This window comes from Bradysia coprophila, assembly GCF_014529535.1.
Source record: "Bradysia coprophila strain Holo2 chromosome IV unlocalized genomic scaffold, BU_Bcop_v1 contig_5, whole genome shotgun sequence".
NCBI lineage: Eukaryota > Metazoa > Arthropoda > Insecta > Diptera > Sciaridae > Bradysia > Bradysia coprophila.
In genome coordinates this window covers 7012908-7037894 of record NW_023503374.1, presented here as the reverse complement: position 1 = coordinate 7037894, position 24987 = coordinate 7012908, and the positions used below count along the sequence as shown (strand labels likewise).

Here is a 24987-nt window from a genome sequence, read left to right as displayed (position 1 = left end):
TAGGTTTATGTGGTTTTGTGGTATCTAGTGTACTAGTTTACACACACTGAGCTTTACACCAGCTCCACCTTTGAGCTTCGAACATCCAGTAGTCAAACTATTAGATTCATGGAAATCAACAGTAAATATGAACATGTTCAATCACCACAAATTACAGATTGTGGTTGATCAACTTGCTTCGTAACTGTTTTTGACAAGTGTAGTTGTTTACCTCGCCTTCGGCTCGTAATGTACAATGTACATTTTTCGGAAACACAGTAACAGAAGCTTGCTACTCAAAAAACACACTTGAGAGTTTGTTTTTATCACAAATGCCTCATGTAAACGAGATATCAAACCAGCACCTTGTTGTCGAAACTGCCCAAAAAAGCTTTTTACTCCGAAATATTTCTGCCTGTAGTCTTGCGAGCTTTTTGGTTGATTGCCTCGCCCTGACTACATCGATACACAAAATATTTATTTCCATTCAGCATTTCTGATCTTTCTTCTCATTAGTGACGTATTTTAGATGTAGCAGAAACGATTCGACATAAATAAATGTGTAGTTCTTGGAAAATCACATAGATTTAGCTTGACTTGGAGATAGGACACAGAAGAGATTAAAAGCAATGACAGCATTTTTTCCAGGTTTATCTTTCGTTTCCCAGAAAAAAGCATTTACATTTGTGATGTTCTCATTCTCTCCGAAAAAAAAAAAACAAAGTTAAAGCCTCGCTGCCATATCTGTTCGGTAATATTTTATACGCATTATACCAACGTTTTTCCCTTGTGTTATGTAGATTCTTTCGCAAAAAATTAGATCATTTATCTGACCCTTGAATATTTGTTTTGGAAAACTTTTTTTTTCTCTTTCTCCTCTGTCGCTTGTGATAATCAAAGTCACAGAGCAAGAACATTCTTTTCTGTCTATGCTGTGGCGATTATTCCGGCAAACGGACAAACGGAAAAAATAAAATAAAAATAAATAAATAGCTCCGGTCACCCCGTTTTCCGTCTTTATGTGTTATTTGTACCAGCAAAAAAAACGAAACTGGTTGATTTTGTTGATGGTGTCTCATCTAATTTCCCACATTTAAACAATTTATTTTTTGGTTGTTTTATTTCCACTTCAAATCCCTTTTTTCCGTTCTCGTTTTACATTATCAACCCAACAACAGTTCGTTCCATTTTCGTCAAGGCTAATAACGTACAAGTGAAGAAAAATCTTATTCATTTTGGAATTGTTTTGTAGGCCTTTATCCACCATTGCCTGTAGCGACACCATGTATAAAGGCTATATCGCCGAGCGAAGGATGGACAAGCGGTGGAGCACAAGTTATCATCGTTGGCGATAATTTTTTCGATGGACTACAAGTGGTGTTCGGTACGATGCTAGTGTGGAGTGAAGTGAGTTTATTCAAAAGCTTTGGATTCGGATTGATTTTACGGAACAAGTTTTCCTTTCAATTTTCCAGCTGATTACATCACATGCAATACGTGTTCAAACACCACCCAGACATATACCGGGCGTCGTAGAAGTTACACTATCATACAAAAGTAAACAATTCTGTAAAGGGTCACCTGGCCGATTCGTTTATGTTTGTAAGTACCATTCAAGAGTGATGTGAACATACACTAGTGAAAACACATTGTCTGATGGTTTCCTTTTCGTTAAAGCTTTAAGCGAACCGACAATCGACTACGGGTTTCAACGACTTCAAAAACTAATTCCTCGGCATCCCGGCGATCCGGAAAAACTATCCAAAGAGATAATATTAAAAAGGGCAGCAGATCTAGCTGAAGCATTGTACTCGATGCCACGCTCTCCAGGCGGCTCGACGGGCTTTAACTCGTATACGGGACAATTGAACGTTAGTGTACAGGAAGGTACAACATGGGTCGAAGGTAATGAATCAATGTCTATTACTAAATCAAATATTAAGTAAGTCCATTGCCTACAGACGACTATCAACGAGCACAAAGTAGTAGCGTCAGTCCTAGAGGTTATTGTAGTAGTGCGTCAACGCCACATTCATCTGGCGGTGGATCTTATGGTGGTGGAAACGGTGGATACGGGCCGAATATGGGACTATCATCCTCGCCGGCTAGTGTCTTCAATTCAACATCTAGTAAGTATTGTTGTACTCCGAAATAAATTTAACGAAAAATTCGATTTCATAATTTCTTTGTTTTGATTTGTTCGCCAATATTTATTTGACCTTTTTTTTCGTTATATTCATGCAGCCAGTGCCTTTGCACCTTTAGTTGCAACATCAACTGCTTGGCATCAAGCACTTGTCCCTGTGCATGCTACATCACATCAAACTTCCTGGCATAATCCTTCAGCTGCAACGGCTGTTTAGATGCAAACACAAAAATTGAATGAAAATAAATTTAACTTTCGAGCTGCCGTTTAGTTTTTATTTAATTTTGTTCGTTGACATGGCTATTAGTGTACACCCTCCTCTGTTAGTATATATTGCAAAATTATTTTCATTTTTTTACTTACGTTTTGTCGTTTAATTTCTATATCGAATTTTTGGTCACATTTTGCCAACAGAGAGTCTAATAAATAAATAAATTTCTGTTGTAGGAGTCGGAAATTTGGTCAGTGGTTTTAACCCGTTCGCATTGCCAACATGTGGATCGCAAGGTTATGCTACTAGTCCGTTAGTGTCGTCGACCAAATAATATTAGCTGAATTTTTAATTTTGTAAAATTGAGTTTCCTTATCGTATTTGTGTCGTTTTTTTTTGTTCGTTTTTATTTATTGTCGTCATCGTCACCATTCAGGAAGGTCAGAAAAAATTCAAATTAATTTTCCTCTAATTCTTTACATTTATAAAAATTTCAGTTAACCGATTTACTCAAAGATGTTGCAGTTTTCCTAATTTTACTTCAATTTTCCAATAATTCAAAATTGTTTCCAATTTCCTGGGCGGAAACGGATGAACGTAGCAAATCCATTGTGACTCGAAAAAAAGACCTTTGCAAAACCTCAGAAATTCCTTTAAAAAAAAGAGGAAAGTATTCCTCAGATTCACTAAAATTTCATAAAAAGATCATGAAATGACCAGGAAACCCTTGGAAATAACGAAAATTCTTTAGCATCCCACGAATATCCTGTAACAGAGAGGATATTTCGAAAAAATTTCGTAATTTTTCTTAAATGTCATTGAGTTCACTAAGTTCACTAGTTTCCACTGAACTTAAAAAATTAAGGAATTTCTGCGAAATATTATTCCAGTTGGTGAAACCGACGTTGTACCTTTCACAGCCGAGTATTTATGTCACCCATTATAGTCAGTAATGACAAAAGTAAGCTTAAACATTTGTACTCTCTGGCTATAATGTTCTTTCATACAGCAAAATTAATGTTAAAACAAGTGAAGTAAAAGATTTGGTATCGATCCGTTGACAATGCTTTCGGATCAAAAAAAGGAACAGATTTGAAATATTTACTGGTGATGCCGTCTGTGAAAGATTTATCAATTCAATCAAACTGTGCAATATATAAATATTTATTGATAATTTATAATTGAAAATTCGAAATTAAAAAAAAACTTGTTTTGTTGATTAGTTAGTTCATTTAACAAATAAATGAAATTAAAAAAAATCTAAATTGTAAATACAGCAAGGGAATATACCAACTAAAATTATAACTTCTGTTACGAATTAAATCAAAGAAGTGAAAATTATCTAGAATTAATTACCAACATAGCAACATAAGTCATATCAAAAAAAGTGAGGAACAAATCCAAAAATAAAATTTAAATATCGTAACAATTTTTACATATCTTTCGTATAAATTATGAACAAATTGTGAAAAAAAAAAATCTTTTTTTTGGGAATTTTACGGAGAGAAATTCGTTAATCATATCATGTCTTTTGTACTGTTAATCTACTGTTAATTTCACAATATTTCGGCTAAGATTAACAGAAAGAATAAATTATAAACGCAACACATCCTGTTCTTCCTTCTTATTAGATTGATTCCACATTTTATTTTTACTAATTAGATCTCGTTCCATATGAAAAATCACTTAAAGGGCTGGAATGGGTCTCAATGGACGCTACGAAAAACTCGTAATCGGTCGAATCATGAGACTTTTTAATCAAACCCAACTACAATTTCATATGAAAAATTGCACACAGGCCACATTCGGACCATAAGATCTTTCGCCCAAACTCAAACTGTCGAAGGTATTGCAGATCTCACCGACACCTACCAGTTCTGTTTATTTTTTGAAACATTCCACACAATAATAACACATTTAATGGTAACAAAACGCTGTATTTCTGTCAATTTTTTGTATTTTTGGTAAATGCGGAGGATATCCTTGCAGAAACAATTATTAATCTGTTATCGACACTGATGTTAACAATTAACGATGGTCTCTAGCTAATGTTCTCTTATATTGCGCAGAGCAAAACTAACTGAAATGAAGTAATAGATCATGTTGAGAAACTTCATTTAAAGTGTCTAGAAGTATCGGATTTGATGATGCATTGAGATACGCTTTTGGCTTCCAAAAGGTTAATGTTCTAACACGTACCAGACGCGTCCTTTCGAAATCTATCGAAACATGGAAGCAACGTCGAGCGAGTGAGTTAGGGGGACGATTAAGGGGTAGCGTACCGTTTACAACTTCGAATTATGCTGCGTTTTTATCCATTTACTCATCATTTCGATGATTTTGTGTCAATTAATCATTTGGTAATGGTACTCATGGGGAAAGAAAAGGATAAAACAAGGTCGTGAAGTTTAGGATTTTCATTACCACGAAATTAGTTTGAAATAATAGAAAGGTTGTGTCGCTTTAAAGAATGAAGAGTTTTCTAACTAGCAAGACACAAGACAACAGTATTTTTGATTTAAATTTAACGTCGGAATTATTAAAAAAAAATATAAAATCAAAATCCGAAGCAGGTTTCTTCAAATATCTTCGAATTTTATTCTACAAAACAACCGTAAATTAATACAAAATCATATTGATGCACACATAATATGGTGAATAACAACCAGTGAAATGAAATTAATTAAATCAAAGAGTTTCATTAAACTAGAAACTCGTTGAAAATGTGAAATTCTAACATAAAATAATGAAAATATATTCAAAAACCCTTTTAAATAAATGAATTTTTTCCTTTCTAACAAAACAAATGAGTAAATTCGATATTTATTAAACGAGAATGAATTCGATAAAATATCAATTCATATTAGATATTTTAAGACAACAAAACACATAAACATTACAAATCATTAGGCTCTAAGGCAACCTATACCTAACAATACACCTTATAAATATAATGAATTTGTGAAATATTGTAAAAAAAGCAAACAAATTAAATAATTTATATGTAATATTTATTGTGTAATGTTAAATTTCAAATATAAAAAATTAATTAATTAAATTACCAGCAAGAAGTTTCGATTAATTATCCTCATACTTATTACCCCTTTCATTTATAATGTTGCGGGAAATGCTAAATTTTCACCAAGAAAACCCAGAAAAGTAGACTTGTTCCTCAGTTTAAAATAATTTCATCATTTGGGGGCCTTGGTATAAGGAGACTACAAGACATTTCTTTACCTGATTTTCTTAGCTCTTCATTTGGAGTTCAAAGTCACGTCTCTCATATTATCAATTTTCAAGATACGAATTTTATTGTTCATTTAGATGAAGCTTTGGAAAAATGGAAAAGTTTACATGATCTTCAAGCACCTTCTATCAAACATTTGCAAAAGAATTGGGATTTAATTAATGTTCAACGAATAATGAAAGTCAACTTCAAGTTTACATCGAAAACGGACATAGCACGTTTCAAATCTTTGCAACGCAAAGAATCAAATGGAACAGTCATGGACAACAATACAATCCGAATTTGCATTGGCTTACGCTTAGGCTGCAATATTTGTTCAACACACACATGCATATGCGGTTCTTTGGTGTTGTCTAATGGTTTACGTGGATTGAGCTGCTCATTTTGCAAAATATCAACGACAACGACATATTGGAATGAATGACATCATCTACCGATCATTATCATCAATGCATATTCCTGCTAATTTAGAACCCAGGGGTTTATCAAGAAATGACGGAAAAAGACCGGATGGTGTCACACTGACCACATGGTTGAAAGGAAAACCACTCGTTTGGGATGCAACCTGTGTTGACACTTTCGCAGACTCATATTTATCAAAAACATCTACAAAGGCTAGACGACTTGCAGATTATGCAGCATCTCAGAAGCACAAACATTATTCAGAAATTTTGTCTTCTAACAATTATATTCTGTATGCAGATGATTTGGTTGCCACTTGTGACGCAAATTTCTTTTTGTAAAATTTTCTTTCACAAACTTTTTGGGTCAATTTTTTGTTGATAAAACTTTTGCGTACTGCGCACAATGCGTCAGCCTCGGCGACATCAGTTATTTTGTAAGTAAGATAAAGGACTTGCGTCACATTTACCCTTTAAGGGTTTTTTGACTGATATCACTATCACCACTTTTGTAAGTATGCCATTTCGACAACATCAAAAAACCTTATGGAAGTTAAAAAATTGTAGAGGAATCAGTCTCAATCTCAAAATTTAGGAACCAACCTTGGAACACCTCACTTATATCGAAAATAATCCAAATCCATCAAAAAAAAAGACGGAAGTTAGAAAGTGCCAGAGGAATCATCTGTCATTTCAAAATTTAGGAACCAACCTTGGAACATCTCACTCATGTCGAAAATAACCCAAATCCATCAAAAAATCCGATGGAAGTTAGGTAGTGTCAGAGGAATCATCCGTCATCCCAAAATTTAGGAACCAACCTACGGCCTCGTGTCATAATTACACATCGTGAGCCTAATAAAGTACTTCGCACTCGATGTCATTAATAACTAAAAATATTTTGATTTGGAAATGTTTATCAAATGAGGTAAATAAACTACACACGGAACATGCAGCCTTCCACTGTTTTATTTTTGATAAATTCGTTTGGTACACTGAAGTTGAACACTCGATTAACACGAAACCGAACTCCATTAAACGTTAGGCGTTTGTGAAGCACAGAAAACGTAAACATAATTTTCAATCCGCTAAATTATCAATTTAACAGTAAAATGCAAACCTTACTCGATAAAGTTCGTTGGAATTCTGGATGCAAATATCGCTTTAATGATTTCGACTTGGTCACACTTTTAGAATTTCAATTAAAAATTCAGAACGATATTCGGGACAATTTCATTCAAGTAAAATGGCATTGATCGAATAACAACAACAAACAAAAAACTTAAATTTTTTATGCATAGCTGCATGTCCACAACCGAACTAGTACAAAGTTAAAGGAGGAATCAGTCAAAAACACTCAAAGAGTAAAAGTGACGCAAGTCCCTGGGCATACTTCGAAAATAACTGATATCGCTGTAGGTGACGCATTCTGCGCTTGTACGCAAAAATTGTCAAAGCAAAAATTAAGCCAAAAAAATTCTAGAAGAAAAATTTTACCAAAAAAAGTTTGCGACATAAAGTGGCAGATGATTCGGCTACTTTTCATTTGTACATTCTTTCAGGACGTATTTTTCCCTATTTTAACAATTTTCTTAATAGTACTTTCCTCAACATCTGCCACTTGTGACGCAAAATTTTTTTGGTAAAATTTTTCTTCTAGAATTTTTTTGGCGTAATTTTTGCTTTGACAATTTTTGCGTACAAGCGCAGAATGCGTCACCTACAGCGATATCAGTTGTTTTGGAAGTATGCCCAGGGACTTCCGTCACTTTTACTCTTTGACTGATATCACTTGTTTTGGAAGTTTGGTTTGATTTTCTGTTATTTGGTCGCAATTTTTATCCTCTATATCTTCCATCCGGAAAAGCAATAACCGTTGCACACTTTATTAATTAAGGTCGAAGCATTATAATTTGATCGATTCTATTCATTTTTAAATAATTGTAGTTTTTCAAGAAATCATTTCGAAAACATTACAGTATAAAAGCTTACACATGCGCATTAGAGCTGTTTACTCGCGGTATACCTGCGGGTAATCCGTTCAAATGCACGCTTCTAAGCTTTTATACTGTAATGTTTTCGAAATGATTTCTTCGAAAACTGCAATTATTTCAAAATGAATTAAATGAGTAGAATCGATCAAACTATAATGCTCCGACTTTACAAAAGTGTAATTTGAAAAATTTAAAAAATTTGAAAAATTTGAAAAATTTAAAAAATTAGAAAAATTTTGAAAAATTAGAAAATTTTTTGCAAAATTAGAAAATTTTTGAAAAATTTAAAAAAAAAAAATTAAAAATTTAAAAATTTTTAAAAATTTGAAAAATTTGAAAAATTTAGAAAAATTTGAAAAAATTTAAAAAAACTTGAAAAATTTTTGGAATTTTTGAAAAGTTAAAAAATTTTAAGTCGAAGCATTATAATTTGATCGATTCTATTCATTTTTAAATAATTGTAGTTTTTCAAGAAATCATTTCGAAAACATTACAGTATAAAAGCTTACACATGCGCATTAGAGCTGTTTACTCGCGGTATACCTGCGGGTAATCCGTTCAAATGCTCGTGTCAAAGCTTTTATACTGTAATATTTTCGAAATAATTTCTTCGAAAACTAAAGCCGGAGCATTATAATTTGATCGATTCCACTCATTTAATTCATTTTTAAATAATTGTAGTTTTCGAATAAATCATTTCGAAAACATTACAGTATAAAAGCTTAGAAGCGTGCATTTGAACGGATTACCCGCAGGTATACCGCGAGTAAACAGATCTAATGCGCATGTGTAAGCTTTTTTACTGTAATATTTTCGAAATGATTTCTTCGAAAACTACAATTATTTAAAAATGAATAGAATCGATCAAATTATAATGCTTTGACTTTACAATTATTTAGAAATGAATTAAACGAGTAGAATCGATCAAATTATAATGCTCCGACTTTAGAAAAATTTGAAAAATGTTGAAAACTTTTTGAAAAATTTGAAAATTTTGAAAAAATTTGAAAAAAAATTGAAAAATTTGAAAATAATGAAAAAATTTAAAAAAATTTAAAAAATTTAAAAAATAATAAATTTAGGAAAAAAATTTGAGGTGAGCAGAGCTTACCAAAAGCACACATCCACACACACACACTTGAAGGTGTTCTTATATGGGGCTTATATGGGAACTTCGAGGAGCCCTAGCTCCCAAACGAGGCCCGTTCCCCCATTTTTTTTTCTGGAATGTCTTAGAATGACGACTAGAATCTACTCCCAAAATTTCAAGAAATTCTAAAGAAGACTTTAGAAGATAGGAAACACGGACGGACGGACGGACGGACTAACAAAGTAACGTAGGATTTTTTCATTTCGTTTAAAGTACTGAAATTGATCAAAATGTATGGAAATGGGGCTTCCTGGAAGATTTATTGCGTGGCCAAATTTTAAGCTACAGGAACGTGTGATAGCTCGTTGAACTCGTACGGACGCCTAGTTTTTTTAAGCTAATTTGGAGTCATTTGGATTTGAATTGTAGAACTTCAACATTTGCTGTATATATGGTTCTGCAGTCTACGACAAAATTTTTTTTTTTTAATTTTTTCTAGTAATAGGACTTGCGTCACGGGCGCTATGCTAACGCGCGCCCATGATTATCATCGGAGTGTAGGTTACTCTTAATTTTTCTTAGATATATATATCGATAGCGACTGACGCTCTACAATTTTTTTGGGTATTTCTAGTGATCGGTTTAAAAGTACAAAGTAAAATTAAATTTGCCTTGGGGTCAGCTGTCAAATTCATGAATAATTTTTTTTTAGAGTTAGGCTCAGAGGGTTTAGTTTGTTTTGTGCTAGATACGATGCAATGTACTTGTGCATACATGATGCATTGCTTTTTATCACGGCGGAGTAAAATAAACTATGCTCTGCTGTGTTTTCATTTACTTTTTCAGAAACTAATAAAATCTCCGAACGAAAGAATTTTCAATTAATTTTAGGCAGCAAATATGTTATTTGACTATTACTTACTGTAATATTTTACTCTTTTTTAAACTTTACCATAGCACCATATGGTGCTATGCCTCAGGGGCGCCGTTTACGGTCTTGCCTCGAGGTTCGGGCAACACTACGAATAAATTTGTCGAGGCTGGGCAATAGTGCGACTCGTCGAAATTTTCTTTTCAATATCAAACGAGATCGCTCCACTGAATGTTCAAGAAGAACTAGTTGACGAAATAAACATTTCCAATATTATGGACTACGATGAATATATCACAAGAGAGAGATATTTTAGTAATTACGTTGATTTTGGAAACCTCAATCTTGGGATTTAAATGACTGTACCAATGATTCCTGTCTGATCATTTCGATCTATCCAGAGTTAGTAAAGATACGACTGTGCCAGGTACACAGGTGGCAAGAACATTAGCAGAATATTTGAATCTATTATTATTAGTACTTCTATACCTTTCTGACATTTGTCGGTCCTAGGCAAGGGTAAATTCAGTCAATTATTTACAGCAACCCCTTCCTAGGAAAGCTGCAAGCATTGTAATTAAATGAATTTTTACCCGTTCCATTTTAGTGACAAATTTTTGCAAAATTATTAGAAAGAATCGGTGGATAGATTTCACAATCAAACTTGGCACTTTTTTGTGAAATATTTCTAAAATCTGCCTGGTCAAATTACCAAAAAAAAAATTATAGCGTGGACTTACTGCTTATCTGTCCCTTTGACGTCCCGGCATTCGCAGCTCCGGGAAGCGCAAAATATTGTGGTTTGATTCCTAAAAATGCTGATACTCCAGGAAGTAGCGGTTGAGCTGAAACATTAAAAAATTGGGTCAGGCTTTGAAAAAACCTCAGCCCGCTCACCTCTACAAACAGAGCAATTTTTGCATTTAAAATATTTACCGTACGTGTTAGCCAATTGCCTTCGTTTTAATAGATCGGAATTAATTTCTTTTAACATCTCTAGTTCCGCAAGACTGTCGACTTTTTTGTGGAATCGGCATGAGATTCGTAAACTGGATTCCGCTATCAGAAATCTTCCAGCATCAAAATTGGCCCTTGAATAGATCCGATAAGCTTTCGCCATAGTCTCCTTGTTTGCGAATTTTTCGAATTCTAGCCCTTTGATTTCGTGCCACAGCACGTCGCTCTGTTCCAACTTTTTGTCGCGGATCAGCTCGCAACAAATTTTGGTCATGCCCAGAAGGGTCTTCATTCAACTGAAATGTAAACAAGCTGGATATTGGGAATTTTTAGACCCGTACGAAGTACTGGGGTCTTATGGGTTTACGCATACGTTTGTAACACGTCGAATTGGACTCCCTGAGTAAGGGGAAACCTATTGTGGTTGTCTAGAGATGCCAAAGCCGCGAAAAAAAAATGTCCGTCTGTCCGTCTGTCCGTCTGTCTGCACGATAACTTGAGTAAAACGCATCCGATTTTGAAAATTCTTTTTTTTCCCGTTTGGTAATGTCAAAAGACAGGCTAAGTTCGAAGATGAGTGATTTTGGATCGACCCCTCCCGAGCTGTGGCCCAATAAGTGCTTTACGGTTTTTCGAAGATATCTCCGGACATTTAAACGTTAAACTTGTAAGTGATACGTCAAATAAAAGGTATTTACAATACCGATCGACAAAAAAAAGTTTATGGAAATCGGATGACCGACTCGTGAGTTAGACCCCTTGGTGTGGAACAGGCACAGGGCGGCAAGCAGTTTTTGCTTGTAGGTCGGCCACATTTGAACATATTTCGTCTGTTTTAGCTTTATTAGATAGGTATCGACCGTACCAATCAGGGAAATTTTTTTTTATGAAATTATGTTCTCCGGAGCGTGAGCTAGGTCTCTTGGAGTGAGCTCTTATCTGGCTACTCGGAAGTACAGTGAACGTGGTGTATTTTGACAATATCTCGAGTAAATTTTGACCGAATTTCATGCATTTTTTTTTGTTTGAAAGGTATTAACGAATGTAAAGCGTCGGTACTATTTCCGGTCTCCTAACAAAATGGCTGCCGGCGGCCATATTGGATTTTAGTAAAATAGAAATATCTTGGGAAAAATGATACTTAGAGAGTTTCTGTTAACATGGAAATAATTTGTTATGTGTGTGGGGTTTCAGGGATTCCATATACGGACATCTATATATACCTATATACAGCTATATTGAGCTATATACAGGCATATAGAGCTATATAATAGCATATATTTATCTGTGAAATGTTTATTTATAGTGAAATATAGTTAAATATAGCGGTATATAGCTGTTTAAATAGGAATTTATGAAATTTGTCTTCGTACGGGGCTGTCTATATTGCCTCCGGCAATTTAGTTGTATATGATAACAAGGCAAAGAGTGGATAATGTAAGTGATTTTAAAGGGAGAATAGTTTTTCAGCAGAGAAGAAAATGAAGTAAGAGAAATGAAGAGTTTCACATTAAAGGCTTTTGCTACGAATAGGTGTTTCGTACGGGTCGGCGTTAGCTATGTTTTTATTAAATTTTGTGAATCTTACCGATGGACCAATAATTTCTTTTGTGCACATGTCCTTTCCGTTAGAGAAAGATTGCTTGATCTCGTTTAACAAGTTTTTGTGTTTCTGTAGCTGGAATAATAACAAAGTTTGAGACAAATTTCGCAAAAAAAAATGGTTTTTAAAATTTTGACTTACAAGGTCATTAGTCGTACCGACATCGTCGATCGCCTCTAAGCCCTCGATTTGGTCCGGCTTGTTAAGGCCGGGATGATTGTTAAACAGATTCGCGACGAAGGCCAAATTCAATTTGTAGACACCATTGACCACATCTTGGGGAGTCAGAAAACTTCTGCAATTCAACTACTACTATCCATCCACTCCATGTCACACTTTTATTATACGCTTTTAAGGGTGCTGAAAAAATTGCAGAAACGAAAAGGAAAAACTAGAAGAGTGCAACTTTTAGTTAGCCATATAATAGAGTGTTCCATTTCGGAGAACGTTTACCCTTTATGTAGTTAAAGTGTTACCTGTCGCAATTTTTCATATAACATGCTGCGAGTACAAAGACCTCTACTAGGGTGTTTCTCAGATTTCTCCCTAAAGAATAACGAAACATTTTTGTTGGAAGAATCCGATGGGTCTATGAGGGTACGACTGCATTTGAGAAGCACATAACCTTTACCCCTCAACTAGAGACGTGTTCAGTAAAGAGAGAACCGAAAGTGGTGAGTGTGGTCACAGTTAAACAAGTTTTGCATTGAATGCACGATTCGTTTCGTTCAGTGGCATAGAAAAAAACTCGTTGCCAAAAATTGTTTTCTTTTGTGACTCATAAACTTTTATGTTTTCTGTGAAATTATTGGTTCTCTTCTAAAAACTAGATTAAAAACTTTCGAGTCACAATAAAAAAAAGTTTAAGAAATTTGGTTGACCGGAGCGTGAGCGGAGCGTGAAAAATTTCTAAAATTAGGTCCTTGGACTGAGGCCGCTAATCGATCCTAAGTGGTTCTTGCACATAAGTCGAATAAATCTCATCTGATTTTGCTAGTTAGACTCGCACGATACGAAGTAAATCGTGAGAGTCTTTATGTTTTGCCCACCATCGTGTAAGTAAGTGAAATAATCGAAAACGGCCTATATCGTAGTGGGCAATTATTATCAGTATGATATTATAAGACGATTGAGCCATGTCCGTCCGTCCGTCCGTCCGTCCGTCCGTCTGTCCGTCCGTCCGTCCGTCCGTCCGTCCGACCGTCCGTCCGTCCGTCCGTCCGTCCGTCCGTCCGTCCGACCGTCCGTCCGTCCGTCCGTCCGTCCGTCCGTCCGTCCGTCCGTCCGTCCGTCCGTCCGTCTGTCTGTCCGTGTGTCGTAACTTTAGAAAAATATGAAAGGACGGTTGAAGCGACACGCTCAAACTATCCAAACTTTTGATCCCGATCTTTTTGACTCTGCCCATCTACAATTATCACTTGAGTCTGGTATATTGATGAAGGGTGAGCCTTTTCGATCAGACCTCAAAAATTTATAGGTCACAGCGTCTCGCGCAACGACACACATCACTCCATTAAGATTTTTAGTCCCAATCGAATTCACTCTGCCCAACTACCATTCTCACGTATGTCTGATATGTGATAGAGGGTGAGCCTTTTCGATGAGAACTCAAATATTTAAGATGCTTCAACAAAGATGTTCACCGAACGAGCGCTGCGCATAGACTAGTGCTGCTGTAAATTTTTGTAATATTATGTAATAAATTCAATTACGCAATATATGGAAATATTGCGAAATCACATAATGGTGTGATAGTTAAACTATCAATCGTTGACTATCAAATGTCGAACAATGTAGAGGCTAGCGGATCATACATTTTAATCAGTCTATTCATGACGCTCGTCCAGTTAACATCACCGTTAAAACATTCTACCTATCAACCATACCTAGAATTTGACTGTTAACAAATAAAATGTATTTTTGTGTGAATAATTTATTGAGCAACATTTTTGCTTGATTGTTTACATTTAAAATACATAATTTTTGTAAAATTATAGAATATTTACAATGTCGCAGTTCAAGCAATCTGCTTCGGAGTCCCATTTAAAATTGGCAACACCACACTTATCGCACCATAGTGATCGAATTCTTTATGGCTTCGTTTGAAGGTTTTTAGCATTAAAACACCACGCTTGCTACTGCGGGTTGGTGAGTATGAAAGCTTTACTTTGCTCGCCCCCGGTAATCCTCGAGCTCTGACCCGCACATTTCTGCACGTTCCGGGACCACCGTGCCTATCAAAGTGCACAGTGCCCGACGGGGTAGTGTTACTCTTTTTGAACATTCTTTTCCATAAAGCTTTGCCCATTCTTTTGAACCTATCTGAGCAAAAGGTTATTCGTCCTTTAAAAGCTTAACCTAGTAGCTAATAAGAATTCTGGGATCGTTCTATCCTTTGGCTTCCTGATCGTGTTGTTGCACCTCAACGTTGGTCCCTTAACCCCAATTCTTTTGGCTTCCAGCTCACGATTCATTCAACCTTAAGATTGATCTATCTAATCCTATCTTATTTACTGCTACGTCCTCGTTAAACTTCATTCCCTCCACTCTTTTTCAAACTGGCTTGGGACAGTCTTTGGCGGTGTTCAAACGGAATTAAGAATATTGCAGGTACAAACTGGCAGCAAATGGCAATGGATCGTACGAAATGGAAAGAAGTTGGAGAGGCCTACATCCAGCAGTGGATAGAAACAGGCTGAAAAAGAAGAAGAAGAAGAAGAAGTGATCGAATGTACAGAAGGTTCAAAACCATTAGTTTTGGAAATATGAAGTGCTCATTACCACGTATGATGATATGATGTTTCTCGCAGGAAGCTCAATACTAAGACTGCAATTAATGCATAAGCATATAAATTAGTGTCCGCCAGTTCCAACCACAACAACACTTTTTGTAGTAAAATGGTTGTTTGCGTCATAAATATCGAGACTCGTTATGTCGTGAGATATCCTCCAGAAAGACTTTTTGGTTAGCTTTCGTATGGAAAAATCCAAGTACTTAGGAGTCATTGTATTGTTGTAGTGGTTAATAAGCTTTTGTGTTATGGCTAACGAAGGCGTCCACCATTGTCTGCTAGTGGAAGATCCAAAATCTTAGGCTGGATTTGGAACCATTATAGCAAGGAATCTACCCTACGAGCTGATAACTTATACTGATAGCTGATAGTTGGTAGATGATAGCTGGTAGATGATGGTTGAATTAGCAATACGTTTCAATAAGTTGCTTTCATGTCGACAGCTTTATATTAAATGAAAGACGATCTGTCTCTGCTCATCTATTTATAACCCAAAGCTCTGATAATTCAACTATCAAATGTTAACTATCAGATTCGGGTTATAAATAGGTGAGCAGACACAGATCATCTCTCATTAGACTCGCACGATACGAAGTAAATCGTGAGAGTCTATATGTTTTGCCCACCATCGTGTAAGTAAGTGAAATAATCGAAAACGGTCTATATCGTAGTGGGCAATTATTATCAGTATGATATTATAAGACGATTGAGCCATGTCCGTCCGTCCGTCCGTCCGTCCGACCGTCCGTCTGTCTGTCTGTCTGTCTGTCTGTCCGTGTGTCGTTACTTTAGAAAAATATGATGAAAGGACGGTTGAAGCGACACACTCAAACTATCCAAACTTTTGGTCCCGATCTAATTGACTCTGCCCATCTACAATTATCACTTGAGTCTGGTAAATTGATAGAGGGTGAGCATTTTCGATCAGAACTGAAAGTTTTATAGGTCTCGCGCAACGACACACATCACTCCATTCAGATTTTTAGTCCAGATCGAATTCACTCTGCCCAACTACCATTCTCACGTATGTCTGATATGTGATAGAGGGTGAGCCTTTTCGATGAGAACTCAAATATTAGTATCTGAAAGTGGCCAGCAGTATGCTTCAACGAAGATGTTCACCAGACGAGGGCTGCGTAAATTGCTGTAAATTTCTGTAATAAATTCAATTACGCAATGTGTGGAAATATTGCGAAATCATGCGAAATATTGCGAAATCATGCGAAATATTGCGAAATTGGTGTGATAGTTAACTTTCAATAGTTGACCATCAAATGTCGAACAATCTAGTAGCTAGCGGATCATACATTTTAATCAGTCAATTCATGACGCTCGTCCAGTTAACATCTCCGCTAAAACATTCTCCCTCAAATTGATAGTCAACTATCAATAGTTGATAGTTGAGAGAGAATGTTTTAACGGTGATGTTAACTAGACAAGAGTCACGACTTGACTGATTAAAATGTGTGATCCGCTCGTCCAGTTAACATCTCCACTAAAACATTCTCCCTCAACTATTGATAGTCAACTATCAATAGTTGATAGTTGAGAGAGAATGTTTTAGCGGAGATGTTAACTAGACGAGCGTCACGACTTGACTGATTAAAATGTATGATCCGCTAACCCTACATTGTTCGACATTTGACAGTTGACTATTATGTGATTTCACAATTTTACCATAAATTTCGTAATTGAATTTATGTAATAAGGACTACTGCGATTGTGGCAATTGTAATAGCAATTACACTCAACTACGAAATGAGTGGAAATATTGCGAAAAATGTAGTTTAGGAACGTGCGAGTCTATTGCTAACGCGCCTGCCGCGTCAATCTCCTCTTGTTTTTGTTTTATTTGAGAGGTAATTGAATACCGAATAGTAAGTTGGCAAAAAATTTTGGGTTCTTAAAATAATGTTGTAAATTGTTGGTTTTATTTCAGAGGTACTTCGTACGGGCTTTCGTAATTGCGCTATGCAATGTTACTTTAAAAATGAACACTTTCAGTAAATCTGACTATGCCCAATACAACTTCGGCTAGGTGGACAATAATGTCAAGGACGCAAGCGGGTTACGGAAGCATTTTGGTAACAGACGCATAAGAGGGGTGAAGACGTATTAGGGTTACAGGCGTATTAGGGCTACGGACGTATTATGGTTACGGACGCAATAGGTTTACGGGATTGTACGGGGCTCAGTCGCAGCAAACGCTCCGACTGTTCTGATGCCTTGTTTTTCTGAAATTGGCTTTCATTTGGTGAACATATTTCGAAAAGTCTCAAATTAGCTCGGATTATCCATATAAATAAAAATGTGAAAGGCTGATGACATGACGTTACTAACATGAAACGGTTATGATATCGCGTTCTTAAATATGACGTAAAGACATATCCTTTCAACGCACTTCAAGCATGAGTGGTACTCTAATAATATAATACTGAAACTGGATCACCTCGATGATCACTAATGCTTGAAGTGCGTTGATCCTTTACAAACTTCTTTTCACAACACTTTCCTGAATGTTTGGGTAAAAAATGCGCATTTTATTTAGAGTGTCTGTATAATCGTTTTATCATTCAAATTACAATATTGCGGCTAACTCAAAATGGATGAAAATTGCATTCATTTAACATAGAAATTGTCAGGATGTATAAATAACAATGATGGTTTTACAGATAAATGATTTAAAATTCAGCAACGGTTTTTACAAGAAAAAAATTGTCACCAAGTGCACGAAACAAACCAAACCTACAACATCCGTTCAAGTCTAGGAGCAATTGTTTCACTGAAATATTTGTAGTCTCTGTGATCCGTCCCGAACGTAATACGCAATCTCTCTTCAACCTGCTCGGCGAATCTCTTCACATCCGCAACCGTCGGCTTAGGATTGTATGGCCCCCATAATGTAGCCAACAGACGTGATAGTGCGTCATAATAGAAGTTCGTTATCCGTTCGTCGTACGGCCAAAAGAGCTTTGCCATTTCTTTCAAGATATTCTTAGCCTCATTCAGCTCAGCATCAGAGTGAATGTCCTTTCTTCTGAACGCATCGCACCTCGCGGCCAATGCACGATAATCGACATCCGAGTATCGTTTTTCTAGCTCGCACGACACACATCCACAATCGAAGTGGTAACGTTCCTTTAGCTCCTTTTGCCGTTTTTTTCTGTCACGCATACCTGCTAAGTATGTGATCCTCGGTGCATCTCCATCATTAATGGCGTAAATGCAACGAATCTGTGGATGATGCAAAGGCGGAATGCTTTACAAAATGAGTTACTTCTTGATCAAGACAGTAATTACGGTACCTGCATGCGAAACGATTCGTCCATTACGCGGATGGCATTCGGCCGACATGAATGATCAATTGTTGAGCTAAGCACGTACAGAGCAGAGCCAATAATTTCCGTATCATCCTCATTGGCAATGGAGAATGCGTTTACTTTCCAGACGCCGTACATTCGCATCATTCCATCATAGCTGCATTCCACTGTCGAGAACAATCCGGAGGCGCTTAATTTCGCAGCCAATGATTTCATAGACTTTGAAATTTCCGAATTATTTTTTAAGTCGTTGAAATGATCTTGCAGGTCATTGAAGCACCTGGAAGAGGTTTAGGATATGGATAAAAAAAGGTCATTGAAAATAGCGTTTCAAAGACAAAATTACCGTTGCGACCCGTTGTACAGTTGAGATTTTTTCTTGGCAACCGTTTGGTCCAGTCTAAGGTAGCACATCAGTCTTATAATTTGGTCCGTGCTGTCATTAACACACAACAATTGAGGATACTTATCATTCAGTTTACACTCGAGTGAATGGCCTCGTTTCCTGTCGGTTTCACTGCATTCATCGCTGCAGTAGTAGACCTTTTTGCATTTTTGACACTGTTGTAAATACTCATCCTGCTTAAAACAGTTATTGCATCGAGAACTTTTGCATGAAGCTATCAAATATTTGAGAAATGGCTCCTCGTAGTCTTGGATAATATCACCCGGTGCGAATGGCATTTTAACGAAATTTGGAAATTTGAGTTTTGATGTTAAAAATGTGAAATGGCGCGTTAATCGTGCTCGAGTTCGAAATCGTATCCTATGGTTTCAATGATCCGTATACTATTATATTCTGAATGTGTCAAGAAAACAAAAGATTTTGATTTCGAGATTTCGCAATTTCATTGTAATATGGTATGCCATGAGCCGCCCGAATGTACTCCTTACAGCGCTGCAAGTCAAACAATTCAAAGAATGTTTTTTGACTCGGCCCATTACCAATCATGTCTACAAATTCCATATTTTTAGTTTGGGTTTCATCTCCTGGCTACGAGCCATAAAAGTTGTATGCATCGAAGTTATTGCTAATAGTCAAAATCAATATGTATGCAGCGGAAGTAATTCATTACAAGAGGACTCATAGTGGTAAAGACCTTTCCCTTAAGATGGTTCTTGTATGCACTTTCTTAACTCATACAACGACAACGACACTGATAAAAAAATTTCGTCAACATACGTCCAGTATGCAATAAATGGCTGGCAGACAGCTTAATTTCTGCCTTACTTCGGATATGTATATTCCAACGTCTGACATGTTTATCGTACATGATCGACGTATAAACATACGAGTGACACGAGCAGTATGTATGATTATACATCGGACATGTACGATATACATGTCAGACGTTGGAATATACATATCCGAAGTAATGCTTAGTTTCCTCTTACCAAAGAAGTACTCCGTGTGAGAGACAAAATGAAATTTTTTCAATTTTTTCTTCGTTTATATTTGTTTACTGGACGTATGTTGACGAAATTTTTTACCATAGAAATCTTTACCATAGAAGCCTAGAACCTAATTTGATGTTGTCATAAGCCTTCTTATATTTTCTATGTTAATATTAGGAACTATGACTTTTAGTGATATGACTTAATTAAAAGAAAGACAGCCGCGGTAATTTCGTTTCAATTTTGTTTATTACTTCATTTAGTGGTTTATAGTCTTAGTCAATGGATATTCTCTAATTGTAGTTTGAGCGTTCTAATTTTGCGTTTATTGGTTAAAATTTTATTTTCCTTAGTAACAATTGGTACTCTGTATTTTCGGTTGACTTCTGCTTTTCGTATAATCAATTTTGCTATTTCCATGTCTAAAACAGCTTTTTTACGATCTATGCGAGCTACTTCGCAATTTAGATCGAGCCGCTCTAGTTCGCAATCATCGCAAAGTAATTTATTGGCCATTTCTAGGTGGAAAATTTGATTTTCGATTTGCTTTTTGACAGCTGAGGTACTCCTTACTGGCTCAATTACTCGCTCCTTTCCGACCACGTCTTCCGAAGTAGATGACACATCTACCACCTGAGTGTCGCTTTCATCATAAATACACACATACGCTGCCACATCAGCTTGGCCATCGCAACCGTAATCATTTACGTCAAAGTGTTGCGTGTCCATTTGTGGATTATATTTTTCGCTTTGCTTTTGATGTCACCTCCTTACGACCCGGACCTTACATCCATAGAATTTGATTTTTGTTTCCTTCAAGTCCCTGATTTCGTTCAGCATTCGTTTTTTAGCGAAATGGTTGCTACAAAAAAGTACGAGTTGAATGTGTAGTGTATGAACCTGATGATAAAAAGGACAGAATAGAAAATTTTGCAAAATGAAATTAACAACACTAAACAAACATCCTAGTGTGTTAATGTTGCTTTTACCTGACTAATAATAAGTCATTTTGTTGCTTTCGAATAATGTTTCAACTCAACGAAAGAACATAATGAGCAACAGTTCGATATGTTCTTTATTCAGCAAAATGCAGCGAATGAAACAGTTCTTTCTTGGTGTCTCCGAATAGGATTTATTTACGGTCGGTGAGACAAAGAACACAGGCTTGGTTTCATTTGGCCTTAAAAAACGTTCCTTGATGAAATCACCCGACTACAAGCAATACGCTTAGCTAGATTCTACCCCTCGATTCGCCTAGTTGGTTGGCCTGTAGAGGCGCCACGTTTTTTTTATAGTACTTCAATCTCACTGGACTTTTTTTTGTGTAACAACTTCACGTTGATTCATTCCCATGAAATGTCACAGCAGTGAAGTTTGTTCATGAAAAAATAATTCGGGGACAGCAGTTTTTTTATGAAGAAAAGTACTAAATTGTATTAGATTTTACCCTTAGTTTCCAAACTTCATTATCCTATTAGCAAACAATTTCTCAAAACATCGAATTATATTATTGAGCAAAACAAGTAGGACAAACTCTGCTTCTTAATAAGGCTTATAAAACAAAATAGCAGTGCCTTGATTCACAAACAGCTTTACCACTAATCGTTAGGGAGAGGATATTTTTCAAGCATATTTTAGACTTTTGATTGTAAAGGCCCAAACGCAGTTCACCCTTTAAGGTCCCCGTTTAGAATTCTCTCTCTCTCTGAACGGTTCTAGGGACTATTTTCTATGAGGGAGTCATTAATGTGAGCGTTGTCGGACCACTCTACTCTTTATACTTATCTTATATTCCTAAAGTCGATTGGACATACTTTTTTTTCACCTGTTTCTATATCACTGTCATCACTGTTTCGCGGTCTTTCTTGAATATAAAAATGTTGCTCAGATTCGTTGAGTTGATTGCGAATGACATCTGGCGAAACTACAGCAAAACTATTCGAAAACAACCAGAATGACACTTATAATTCGAAGTTCGAAAACAAAATATTTTTTGTAATGGCCGCTAACAACTGGTATAAAACTAAATCGTGAAAAGAAGTTGCCGTAATTAAACAGAATTGCAAACAATTTCAATCCATTATTATTGGACCATCTGAACAAATAGTGGTATATCGTCCTTGTAATTGTGAATCCATTACAGGCAGCATAGTTTTTAGTGTAGAAATTAGAGTTTTCTTTGCGTAGGACGTTTTTTTTGTGCAAATTTTAATTTGTATTGTGGTGAATTTGTCGTTGATCTCGTTTGCCTTCCTGTGTAAAAGGGTAAAACGATATTTTTTACTGAAATTGAATGTTTCATTCGAAAACACAAATCGATGATGATGACTGTGCTGGTGAATTGAATAAAATTTCTTTCTTTCTTCGGTGGTGTGCTCTGTGACAGAAAGTTGTTTGTGTGAATATTAATGTGGGGCGCACTTTCACGCCTCTTTGTGAAAAACGAGAATCCCTCACTATCCGTTCAGGGTGAAATTAACGAAACAATGGATAAACAAGCATCACATCAAGATATGGATACAATGGAGTCAAAACAGGTACGTTACCATTGATAAAAGTTAAGCCCCATCCATACAACGCAACAGTGAATACATTTTTCTGTTGACGATTTTGTCACCTACTTAAAATACCACCTACAGTTCCCATGCAAATATTTCGTTTTTGTTGTAATGTTTTTGTTCTCTGTTGTTGTTCGGACCAAACTTGTGGTACCCAGCGATTTGTGATGTTTCCACCTAAATTGAGTAGAATTTTATAATATCATAGGAGACGTTTCAGTTGCGCGATGGTGACGTAATCTCAAATCTGCCGATATTTTTTGTACAGTAAACATCATCGAGACTGTGTGTACAACGCACATATCTTTGTGGTTAGATGGTCGTTATGATAAATGTCTTGGCTACAAATGATACCCACTGCATTTTTCATATTAGTTAACGCAAAATGATCTCAATCAAAACATTCAAAACACTAGTCGACTGAACGAGTATCTACACGACACGAACAACTTTCCATGAAATTTTCAGTTGCTCTCTTTTTGGTATATCAATTTTATACGGTGGATTGGCAATGTGATTACCATTTATTAAAAACGTTTATTGAGCGGCTATGTTATACATTTTCAAACGACTTGACATGATGTACGAATGTTATATGGTCGCTTCTCGGATAAAACTATTTACTGTATGACATCACGCATATTTTCTCGCATGTTGTCTGTTTTTGGCAATTGAAATGGAGAGACAAGAAATTCTTTTTGCAATTTGCTTTAAATGTTGTCTCATCTCGGAATTGATATCGGTCGGATTTATGGTGCAACTGAAGGTCAAAGGGTGATCGAAGGAATTTACTATCGATCAAGTCCGTTTTATGTCAAATCATTTGTATTAAGAGTTAAATAACCGCCCATGACATCCAGACTGCATTCATAAAACAAACATTTCTCTTGCCTCTTAATTCCGAAAATTCATGATCATTTTTGAAGTCTTTCAAAACGATTACAGGGACCGATAAGTGACGATGATAATTAAAGTGACGAATGACTAACGCTTCTCAAACGACACTGGACGAAATCTTTCAATTTTTTATTGTTCTCCTTTCGTAAACGGCAAAAGTTACGATTGAATCTTCTACTTCGTCTGTTGAAATTTAAAACTTTCGAAAAACAGATTTTTTCACCGTGCAGCAGACACATGCTGTTTTCATTCTAACGTTTACACATCGATCTATAAAAAGGAATGTTATCTTACGTATCAAACGTAGAAACTCTGTGTGAACAATGTTATGACATTGTTACAAAATTACAACGACCAACGCCTTATAACCGCCAGAAATAATTCCGAATTTTCAATTTCTTGATGTTCAAATCAAAGCAAACAATTTTATGGTTGGTGGTTATTATTGTACACACACATTTCAGAAATATTTACTCGATCTGGTTGTAAAGTTGATTTATAAATCCTTTATTGAATGAGTAAGAGCATAAATTCAACGATAATTGAAAGTGATAATGGAAAATACAAAATTCGATAAGAATTATAAGTATCTGCGGTTGTGATAACAACATTTTCGAGAATGCATTACGAATGAATCCAAATATCTAAAAAAAAAATTAAACGAAAATTTTCTTTGATTCCCAACAGTATCCCGGTCTGTTATCACCTTTATCGTCTATTCGGTTAATTTTTTATTAAATTTTGGTTATGTGGATTGTGAATCTTTTTCTGTTGATTTCGATTAGAGGAAATTTGATTATATCAAAAAATAATATGGAAAAAGAGAAATCATTGAGCTGACGTCAACGAGATTAATGTTCTGAGTTAATGTACGAATAACTATTCGTTTTTAATGGTTTCGTCTTTCTTTTTTTCAAATTGTAAACTAACGGCACGTAATATTATTCTTGATCTGTTCAGTAATTGGTTTAACGTTCCTCGGTTTGACATAAATGTTCATTTATAGCATACGTTTTGTAGGCTGCAGACGGTTCGTACGTGGCTAGTTAGATTCGAATTTCACATACTCCAATATTCTTGAAATCATGAAAATTCATGTCACTCACCTCATGCCCCGTTCCAAAGTGTTTCTTAAGGAAATGTCCAAAACAATGCTGGAAGGGTGTACTTTACTTTTGGGAAGTTTTGACGGTTGATTATCGTTAAAAAATCTCTTAAATTACTATTACGTCCTTTAGATTTCCCTAGAATCGAAAGTGGCTTATTACATTACCAGTCCTAACAAGAAATCACAGGTGGTAATAGTACATAACTTAACAATGAGGCAAATGATGGAAATGGTTCTTCTTGTGTGGCGATCAAGGCGTAGCCGAGGTAGGTAAACACGCAAGAAGTACTATTTTCATCATTTACCCCATTGTCAAGTAAGGTATCACGGTGCGGCTGAATGAATTTTAACTGAGTATTTCGATGCACTTTTGGTATTTTTGGATGTTATTAGTCAGCTCGGAGCCCTGAACAAGGTT

The 24987-nt window shown here is 35.9% G+C and overlaps 3 protein-coding genes across 16 annotated transcripts in view; 2 read left to right on the top strand and 1 right to left on the bottom strand.

Annotated features, from left to right (window-relative positions):
* LOC119071901 (transcription factor collier) overlaps positions 1–3481 on the top strand; it is a 34029-nt gene extending 30548 nt beyond the window's left edge. For 3 of the 6 annotated variants that reach the window (XM_037177010.1, XM_037177008.1, XM_037177011.1), the window contains exons 9-13: positions 1232–1386; positions 1455–1581; positions 1657–1884; positions 1941–2108; positions 2573–3481. In XM_037177010.1, coding sequence (XP_037032905.1) covers positions 1232–1386; positions 1455–1581; positions 1657–1884; positions 1941–2108; positions 2573–2670 — 776 coding nt within the window. In that variant the 3' untranslated portion in view covers positions 2671–3481. Of the gene's footprint in view, positions 1–1231; positions 1387–1454; positions 1582–1656; positions 1885–1940; positions 2109–2223; positions 2350–2572 lie in introns of those variants that run through there. The other 3 variants (XM_037177009.1, XM_037177006.1, XM_037177007.1) reach the window with 1 other exon arrangement.
* A 14334-nt stretch (positions 3482–17815) lies between these two features.
* LOC119071930 (SET and MYND domain-containing protein DDB_G0292454-like) lies at positions 17816–19395 on the bottom strand. Its single transcript, XM_037177053.1, has 3 exons — positions 18958–19395; positions 18597–18891; positions 17816–18525 (listed from the first exon to the last, which is right to left on the bottom strand). Exons 1-3 carry the CDS (start codon positions 19293–19295, stop codon positions 18037–18039), a joined length of 1122 nt encoding a protein of 373 aa, XP_037032948.1. The 5' UTR covers positions 19296–19395; the 3' UTR covers positions 17816–18036.
* A 2599-nt stretch (positions 19396–21994) lies between these two features.
* LOC119071871 (patronin) overlaps positions 21995–24987 on the top strand; it is a 53168-nt gene continuing 50175 nt past the window's right edge. For 6 of the 9 annotated variants that reach the window (XM_037176935.1, XM_037176938.1, XM_037176942.1 and 3 more), the window contains exon 1: positions 21995–22543. In XM_037176935.1, the coding sequence (XP_037032830.1) occupies positions 22415–22543 (129 nt within the window). In that variant the 5' untranslated portion in view covers positions 21995–22414. The remainder of the gene's footprint in view (positions 22544–24987) is intronic. The other 3 variants (XM_037176937.1, XM_037176936.1, XM_037176939.1) reach the window with 1 other exon arrangement.